Below are 10,443 nucleotides of genomic sequence, written 5' to 3' on the forward strand. Positions count from 1 at the left end.
CATTATCTAGTGCAAAATAATATTCCTTATCGCATGTTCTAATTTAATTTTTTCAATGGATACTACTATAAATATATTGTTAAAGCTTGCGGAAGTATATCTCAAGAACGTTTTGCGACACTCCCGGCAAGGACCGGTAACTCTGTAATAGTTTTTGCGGGAAAATATGAATGGCTTCTCATATCCAATCTTTTAGAAAAATCGATTTTTTACAGAAGAGTGTCCACCATGCACTTGCACTGTACTTTTATTAGAATATTAAATAGAATGATATACACATGGATGAAAATTATATAAACATATAATACAATTATTATATTAGTATAATAGTCCCAGGTATACTGATTTGTATCACTACAATATAATAGTTATTACGGTGCGGTTGAATTTCCTGTCATTAATTCTTCATCCACGCACGAATTTGTCTCAGGAAAAAATGAATCTCTGCATAATAAGCAATCAATCCATATTTTCCTATATATTCTGATCCAAGATTTGAAAAATTTAAGAAATACTATGTGGAATAATATCGGTCGCAGGACAAAGCAGTAAACGATGTCTGGCAAGACGATACAAACCGCCGGCATTTGTGATATTGGAAAGTATGTGCTCTTCTGGTCACGGAAGTTACAAATGTTCTTCTAATGGAAATAAAGTGAACGAGGAGCACGACCCCACACTAACGCTAGGCCATAACCTGAATAACACTTCCCCGGTACTTGATGGATAAAATAATTCCATAACTGGTAGTAGTAAAGAACCGAAGGCTTTGGTAAACAAGAGAAAAAACATTTATACATTTATAAAAAACACAACTTCGCTGTGGTACCACAGAAAAATGTTGGCATATGGTCTTGTGTAGAATTATAGGGTTATGACCCCCATGCCATCTTGCCAGATCCCGCTCCTGCGTGAACACTGCTACAATTGTTTTATTAAAAATAATAAGAAAAACAATCATAAATTTCAAAATGCATTATAAGTGTCCCTTTTATGAAAACGTATATAAAAAAAAGTGAAAGTCTAGATATCAAAGTTTTCTTTTTCTAAATATTTAAGACTGAGCACTGTCTGTTTCTAATAAGTAAATATTAAGTATTCAAATAAAGCGATCCATCTGATAGTTCCATCCTCTAAATACGTTTGATAAGTGTCTGTTGTTCTCTCTTTTTACTATAAAGAAGTCGGAATATGTAATAAAGCTGACATCTTGGAAAATATGCACTTATAAATTCGTCCTTAACCTTTGATCTTTATTTGACGGAAATTGCACCGTACGAATTTTTACGACCGGGCAACACAAATATACAGAGAAATTGCCAAAATTTCATTGAACCTCTAAAATAAAAACATACATAAAGTACACGTTCCCCAGAAAAATATAACGTACATATACATCACAGTACCAACAATTATTAATATTTTAAAAATTATCTATCTGCATGAAAATACGGATTTCATGTTTTTTGAATTAGCTGTTACAAATTTCTGAAAATTATTTAAAATTGAGTAATGTATCTCCCTCGTGCAAAGCTCTTCTTGGTTTTAATAAGCCTGTATTTAAAATATTTTGACCTCGGGCATCACTGAATAGACATTGATTGTCGAAATAAGCATCTGCGATAGAACATTTGGTGTACTGAAATATTTCAGGCGTTATTGCTCACTTAAACTAGGGATCAATAGAGAAAGGACTTTATCAAATCAAATAAAATATTTTATTGTCGTACCAACGTGTATTAAAACAATAAACATATATACATACATATCAAACATACACAATTACAAAAAACAGCATCAAAATTTATTCAGTTCTAATGACTTTTTCAAGAAGGACCCTAGTTTATTTGTTTATAAAGTCGTTCATGGATTTAGTAAATAATGATTTTTTTTCTTCTTTATTTAAAGCATTAAAGTTATTATTTTCAGTACATGTGTGTTCAAAAAAAGGCTTTTCTTAGTGTTTTATTATAATCACAATAGAGTTTTAAAAAAATGTTTCTCATCCTTAGATATATTTAGGTATGATTCTAGTTTTTTGCAATTGTTTTTATATAGATAAAATTTTGTTTTATCATCAATGTTTTCAAATTGTGTTTCAATTAAATCATCATATCTACTTTTCATTGTTAACTTTATATCGTTTTGTAATTTTTTTTATATTTTGTATGTTCTTACAAGTAGAAAGAATATTTGTCATGATATATTTGAATGAACATTTAAAGACAACTTATCTTTCTTTGTTTTCGTTTTTAAAAGATGATTATGTACAGAAAAAAACTTTATTGATATAAGATAAAATAAACCGAAAAAAAAACGAAACAAGTCACTGATCAACTGAGGAGAGCCAGACTTTTATAGCTGACTATGCGGTATTGGCTTTGCTCATTGTTGAAGGTCGTACGCTGACCTATAGTTGTTAATTTCTGTGTCATTTTAGTTTCATGTGGAGACTTGTCTAATTGACAATCATACCACATCTTCTTTTTTTTTTTCATATATAAGGCATTTTTCACAGGAAACAGCCAGTAGGCTGAACAATGTGGAATGATTGCAGTAAATCATTTAAAATTGAAAGTTGAAAGTTTAAGTTACACTTTTTATGATATTTTTATACCGAAAAGTTTTACTTTTAAACAGACACAGTAGTGATAATGTTCAGTGATTAATTTTTCTAATTAATAAACCACTCAGCCTTCTCAATTAATAATACACAAAAATCCTATTTTCTCGCTGATTTTCTCACTAATTTTTTCGCTGTGTTGGATACAATGGTGGCTGTTTTTTGCTCTTTGGTCGGGTTGTTGCCTCTTTCACACATTCCCAATTTCCATTCTCAATTATATTTAAGTTCCAACAAAAATAATAATATACAGTAAGTTTCTTTTGCAATGTTTTTGTATACATTTTTTTCTCATCAAATACATTATTTATACTTAATAAGATATTCTGGATAATGTTGATTTCTTTCAAAAATTATGAACATTGATGGGTTATCAATGGAATTAACACAAGAGTCGTACAGTATATGCTGTTGTCCTGGGATCTCAGGTGGTCGACGAAATGCTGAATTTCCCTGAGTGTACTGACCCACTAAAACTTTGGCTCTAAACATGTACCGCACTTTCGAAGAGGTTTCAGGTTTTGCATATGAATGACTATATGAGGCTTGAACAGCAAAATAAGAACCGTTACCATAAGCCGTACCGTTTCTACCACTTGTACGAAAATCAAAGTTATTGGTACAAATTCCTTTACATGTGTTGAATGAATCCGTACCATGAAACAGGTTACGTTCATCTATCCGTCTGTTTCTACCAGCTTGCTCAGCGTTTGTTATCATGTCATTTCTTTTTCTAAATATAAAATATTGAAAAATTATTTACCATCTTTGATTAAGAAAATACTCTTCTTCACGAAAGAAAAAAAAGCTTATAATATATAATTTGGAAAAAAAATGTTTTTCAAGCGATTATAAGTACTTGCGCTCATTTACAGATAAAGACATGTAAATGAATTCAAAGAGGGGCGAAATATCCCAGAGGGACATTCAATCCCAGATAGGAAAATGAACTAATAACGCCATGGCTAAAATAATAATTAGACCAATAGACACATAATACTACAAAAGAAATACCATAGAAAACTACAAATTAAGGTGTCAGACCACCAAAAAAAAAATCCCTATCTGTTCAACCAAATTTTGCAATTTTCACAGCTTTCTAAATATTTTACCTTAAGTTTAACTTCAAGGAAACCAGGTATATCCTGAATTGTACATGTATCACCTTCCTACATGCCAACTTTCAACCAATGTTTAAAGTCTTGTAACAAATTTCTGATTTTGAAAAGACAGGTACTACCAAAATAACTCCCGGTTTTCTGGAAATCTTAAATTAGTGTACTATGTAGCGCATTAATCCTGAATTTTTAATGCAAACTCATAGACAAGTGAATTTTGGCTCAAAATGGTCTAAATATATTTCCCTTTCACCAAAAGTTTCATTTCTGCAAATTTGTTGGTTAGTTTAAGTTAACAATGACATCAAAAGCACTATTTTGTGTCAAAGTAGGACTACTTTTACATACGTTCTAAATTGGAGGGAGTAATTGGTGGTCTGACACCTTAAGCAACACGGAACCCCACCAAAATTAGTTGGAAGGAAAATAGGTGGAAATCGATCGTGTATGGTAATCTAGCCATTTAACAGACCTGTGTCATGATTGCATGCTATGCCAGTCGCCTTTTTTTTTTTAGCTCGTCTTAATGCTATATAAACTAATTATATGATCAACTAGTAATATTGTGAACAATGCTGAAATAGTTAACCCCAAATAAAACCAACATGCACACACACAGTCGTACCCACTGACACAAAACATACAATGTTATATCAGAAATGTATTACAAAGGGAGCTTGTTCCAATGGAAATAAACAAGATCCCAAATTCTTATGAAAAATATCGAAAGCGTTTTTGAGATGTCAAAAGCTAGTATGTTAATATATAGTTGAACATTACACAAACAATTCAGGACAAGTGGTCAAACCCTATTTGAGTCATAGCTATAGTTATAGTCACAAAAACTGGAAATTCATCTTTTTATGAAAAAAATCAAATAATTCGGAAACGTTAAGTGTAAAAAAAGTTATATCATAATAGTAATGAACTGGTCCGAGACCACCATTGTCGTCCCTTTATTTTCGTTGTTCATTTTCGTTGTTCCAAATATAGTCCCTAGTGTTGACAGTGGGTTACTTGCCATTAATTTTTATATCCCTTCCAAATTTATGTCTCCATGTTTTATGCCTCAAATTGCAAGTAGGGGGTGAAATTAAACTGTAAAAAAGTTTGGGTCCAGAATTTTAAAGGAAAGTAGTGATTTGGTCCAGGTAAAAAAGGTTGAAAAATAGCACTTCAAAAGCTGTCAAAAGATTTCAAGACGCCCTAAAGATAAAATTGTCCATATTTTGAGTTTGAGGCGATGAAATTTTCTATAATTTTGATATAATTTGTCCCAAAAGTAGTACAACACACTGTAAAAGTTTCTTTGAGAAAGCGCAGGTGGGATTTTTTTTTATTTTCATTTATGTTCTACAAGAAATGCACTACGAAATAATTGTGGTCTCGGACCAACTGTGGGGAAAATTCGAAAAGGAAAGTCCCTAATCAAATGGCAATATCAAAAGCTCAAACACAACAAACGAATGGATAACAACTGTCATATTGAGTATAAAAATCAAAAGGAGCTTACATAAATAGATATACACGTTTCACAAATGTTTTAATGACAATTGTTGATTGGAAAGGGCCCATAAGCCTCCGAAAATTATTGTCAAAACACCTTGACATTTACATCAAATAACAGTAGTTTTCCAATGTTGCAACCTCGTTACATCGATTGTTAGGTATATACAAATTACAGTTGCAAGGGTAATCGTACAAACTGCAAAAAGAGGCGAGACGGAAAGCGTCGAAATGGCTGAGCAACTTATTCTCATTTCGCCACATATTCTAGCATATAAGTGTTGCTAAAAGTGCACTTTAAGCATTTATTATTTTTATTTTTATAAGATCATTAACGAACATGTCCAACTGTTTTATGTTAAAGCCAGAAATAGTTTGTTGACTGTTATCTTTTTATTATTATAAAATCAATATATTTATCCTTTACCATTTACATGCATTGTTTCTTAAATTTCCCATTATAGAATATTAAATATGCTCTTACGTGACATATCCACTCCACAACTTGCTGTTCTGTACTCGATAAATAGACATGATATCAACTGATTGGGTACCTAAGGAATCTTTGAAAGACTTAGTTACTTCATGGAAGTCGTTATCAGCTGAGTCAAGTTCTACTAATTCAAAGGCATGTGCACAGTCCCATTCTTGGAAATGTTGTGGTTTATTTGTTCCCATGGCAAATGGGAAAGGTATGCTTGTTGGACTAGTGAAAAACAAAGTAAAACGTTTCTTATTTATAAGTTCATGACGATAGTTCATAGACAAAATATGAATTGAATCATACATATTTCATCCATTTGTATAAAACATAATACATAGAATATTTATCTATAAAGATATATTCACCAATAAGCTGTGATAGGCATTAGATGCATTTTAACACCGATAGTGGGTTCCATTTAAAAAAAAAATCATCCAACCAAATGCGCTCACTTATAAAGATTAAGTCATCTCTAGAAACAAATTTAAGCCGCCATGATGTTTGGTTGACCGATATGGATTATATGTGTCAGATCATTGATGACCACTAAAATTTTCAATTTGGCTTAGCAGCAACCCGTTCGGTTTAACTTATGTACGACACCAACTTATATGACAGATAAACGAAATTGTAACGTGGAATAGAAACTCTGTATCCTTTTAGTACACTCTAGTTCATTCTAAATGTTTTGTTGAGTTCGAGTTGCCAATTTGTTGTTTTGTATGTGGTATCTTTTAAACAAATGCGTGTTGTGTTCTCCTTAATGAATTATGCTTTCTATCACATACATTATATTTACTTAATTGTTGTCTTCGAAATCTATTGCAGATTATGAATCTTCTGAAACACATGTTTAAGTTATACTTACAATTTACTTTCTATGACGTCTGTCCTTGAGACGAATAATGGTCGACGAATAATTTCACGACAACGATTGTTATCTAGATTGGTCTGGATCATGCTTTTATAGGTAATCCTGTATTGAAAATCCCTCATAAACAAGTAGGTCTTTTGGTTGGGCAGAAACTTTTTTTCCAGCGAGAATTGGAATACGTCCTACAAAATGTTGATTGTTATTATATCATGCTATTGAAGTTATGCTTTATCATTTAATTATAATTCTAAATTGAAAGTGTTACTTGTTTTTAATAGATGAATGAAAACTCTAGTGAAGAGTTTTACTTTGGTGAAGCTAAAATAAAAAAATAAACATCAAGATATCATTTATGTTTTATAACTAATTTCTTGTACTACGAAAATACAATTTTGTTGATTTTAACGCTAACAACTTATAATTCTAAAAATTTACGCCTTTACGCGTTGACAAGCTAAATAATATAAGAAGATATAAGGAAAACAAAGATAGAACGTACTATTAGCTTAGGTTTGATGACATGAATTTACAATTTTTGTTTAAAAAAATACATAAATATTTGAAATTCCGTCAAATACATTTTCTAAAGATTGCATGCCCATGAAAGCGTTTATCCTGATTTGCATTGAGGGTCTTTTGAATATTATAACATATAATAGCTAACAACGAGCAAACTAGCACAATTCCGCTCAATTGTTCTTTCAGTGTCATGTGTACATTAATCCTAAAAATATTTTTTTAAGATACTAGTATAGATATCGGTTTTGAATGGGCTTTTGCTGTTATATATATTGTTTGTATATATTCTAAAAACTTATGGTTGAAAGTTTTAATTGAGCATCACGGATGGAGGATCTAAATTATTCATGAATAATTTTTTTGTTTCGACAAGTTTACTATTCATCCACCTGCATAAAAGTAAAAAGAATGAAAGATTAAAATAGGTATTTGTTAACCGGGGGAGGGGGTGAAGGGAATGAAGAACAGGCTGTTTACCTTGCGGATCATGAATTTTGGACTAGAGTTTGAATTTTTCATGATGAAATAAGCGTAGCGTATAGAACTTAATATCCAAGTAAATGTTCCTTCTTTGTTTTACACGAAACCCCTCTATCGTTACACGTAATAATTTTCGTTTTCTATGTTGCCTTAATGTTATATAAGGTTATTGATAACCAGTCTAGTGACTACCAATATCCAGTATTCTCCCTAGCTTTAGTGACATAACACCGGGAACTTTATGTGAAATAATGTGGTGTTGTCATTTTTATTTATCATGAGTAACTTGTTATAAAGTTATATATGACATGTATTGCTGCTTTCATTTTTTAACTTCGATAGATCGGATATATAGGTTGATAGTTTAATAAAAGGATGCTTTAACAAAATGATGTTGGTGAACTATCATATTTATCAACTATAATACTGTCATGAATTTAACTAATCGTACCGGTTCGTATATAGTCCAGTTCTGTGAATCGTTCGTCCAGTACCATCGCCATTGTGTTACAAAATTTTCTGCACTCATTCTCTTTTCTGCAAACGAAATTGTACCAAGACGTCTAACATCCAGTTTATCACAACTATCTGCTACTTTCCCATTACTATCTGTAACAATGGCGTACATTGGACTGTTGAACGTAGCTTTAAAACTGTATTCTATGTCGTTATACTTCATCTGTCAATATAAAAAAAGGATGATTTCGGATAACACTCAAGGTTATTATCTTAACGCGTGTGAAGTTCTTGATGAAGAAACACCAACTTGAAAAAATAAAAAAAAACTATAATACCAAACTGCAATATAAATCCAAAAAGGGGAAGTCCATAAACTAAAATAAATCTAAGGCGCCAACGTTACGAATGAAGAAATTGCTGAGGTAAACCAGGTTTTATAGCTTAGTGTATATCATTTTGTACGAAATTAACCTGTTTATTAAAATATATAGAACTGCCAACTATTTAGATTCGATAGAAGAGTTGGTAACTCTTTAAGCTGTAAAAGACATGATTAAATTTGATTTTACTTCCAGTAATGAGAGCAAAACAGTGCTTTTGCAAATTTCAAAGATGGTGCTAAATCTTTTGTTTATTTCAATTACTTAGTTAAAACATAAATGATGATTTGAATGTATTGTGATAATACATAAAACTACCTTAGTGTCTGTATTGTCCTTCAAGTCAGAAAATTCTCTCTCAAGATTCTCATTGTCAAGTACAGAAAAGGACAGCCACTTTCCCTCAAATTTAATTTGCCATAAATATGGAAAACCACTTTGTAGATGATGGTTTTTGCACATTCTAGATTTGCATTTCTCTTTCTTAATACTAGGACAAATTGATACACTTAATGCATCTTCTGCGAGTAACGATTGAACTTCTTCTTGAAAATCGGGTTCTGAGGGAGTCTTTTTAAATATTGTTGTTTTCTGTTGTGATTTTTCACCCTCATTCCTTTCATTAGATTCATTGTGTCCACTGTGTTCCTGATCTTTTGTAGGAATGATAATAGATTGTAGAACTCGAGCTTCTGGCCATTTTTCTCGATTGTCCATGTGGTATGATGACAAAACCCAGTTGTTATGAAATTGTTGTAGTGAATGTGCAAGCTTTATATTGCAAGGATCTGTACATTTTTTAAATACATAATTATCGCATAAATGGAGATCTGGGCATCTTTTTTCTGGATTTACGTTTTTGCATCCTTTATTGTAAATATAATCTTTGCAAAGTGACGGAAAGTTACAATTCAAAATTATCTTGATTTCTGCATCTGAATATTGTGAAATATCCATTATTGCTTTCAATTGAACATTATGCTCACCAGTAAAACCATGAAGCATTGAACAATTAGTGTTTTTACATTTATCTCTCGTGTACCGTTGACACACATGGACAAATTCACATTCGGATTTCTCACATTTACCAGGATTCGTTTTCCTATTATACTGCAAACAAATCTTTACCTGCCTATGGAAGGTCTTTATATAAACTAGTTCATCGTTATCTTTGAAAAGATGAAACCTTCTGCTGTGTTTGGTGAACCATCTGGTAACATTAGAATCTTCGGGAAATAAATCACATTGTTGTTTGAAATCGGAAAGCGTACATCCTCCGCCAAATTTTTGTACAATGAATTGAAAAACCAGATTTTCATCAACGTTTGGTAACTGCTCCTCATCATTATTGTCCTCTATTGTTTTTATTTGTCGTGTAATTTCTCTACCTCTCCCTCTGCCACGGCTATTTGCTCCTTTGCCAGATATTTTACCTGCATTTCCTTGGCCTTCTTTTTCGGTCTCTTGATGTCGGTTTCTATCCCCTCTGCCCCTGCCTCTACCTCTCCCACGACCACGACCCCTACTAAACTGTTGTCTGTCTCTTCTTCTTTCTACTGCCCCTGTTAAATCGTTGGTCTTAACACTTTCGTTATTAACCTCCTTCTCGTGCGGCTCACTAGCACTGTCAGTTGTTGGTGTCATCCGTGTAGCAGACTCGGATGTATCAGATAATTCGATTTTATTTGAGAATTGTTCCATGTTTTCTTTACATATTTATTAATAAAATCTGAAACATTTGAAGATATCATATCATCTGCTTGAAACTAAGCTAGATGTGTGTCACGTGAAAAAAAAATGGTTTATTTTGATCAATTATAACTTTGTTCATTTCTATAATTTTTCTGGTGAACAGATCAGACCAACAGGTATTAAGTTAATACTCAACTTTTGTTCATTTATATAATTTTTCTGGTGTACAGATCAGACCAGCAGGTATTAAGTTAATAATACCTTTGAGAAGTGCAAGAAATTTAAACAGTAAAGAAGATACCATCTAA

At 31.9% G+C, this 10,443-nt stretch overlaps 1 protein-coding gene across 1 annotated transcript; it reads right to left on the reverse strand.

The window, feature by feature from the left end:
* Nucleotides 1-1,729: 1,729 nt before the first annotated feature.
* LOC143057160 (protein mono-ADP-ribosyltransferase PARP12-like) lies at nucleotides 1,730-10,148 on the reverse strand. The gene is made up of 5 exons (XM_076230408.1): nucleotides 8,762-10,148; nucleotides 8,056-8,283; nucleotides 6,600-6,787; nucleotides 5,732-5,953; nucleotides 1,730-3,356 (listed from the first exon to the last, which is right to left on the reverse strand). Exons 1-5 carry the CDS (start codon nucleotides 10,142-10,144, stop codon nucleotides 2,927-2,929), a joined length of 2,451 nt encoding a protein of 816 aa, XP_076086523.1. The 5' UTR covers nucleotides 10,145-10,148; the 3' UTR covers nucleotides 1,730-2,926.
* Between the last annotated feature and the right edge of the window lie 295 nt (nucleotides 10,149-10,443).

This window comes from Mytilus galloprovincialis, chromosome 13, assembly GCF_965363235.1.
Source record: "Mytilus galloprovincialis chromosome 13, xbMytGall1.hap1.1, whole genome shotgun sequence".
NCBI lineage: Eukaryota > Metazoa > Mollusca > Bivalvia > Mytilida > Mytilidae > Mytilus > Mytilus galloprovincialis.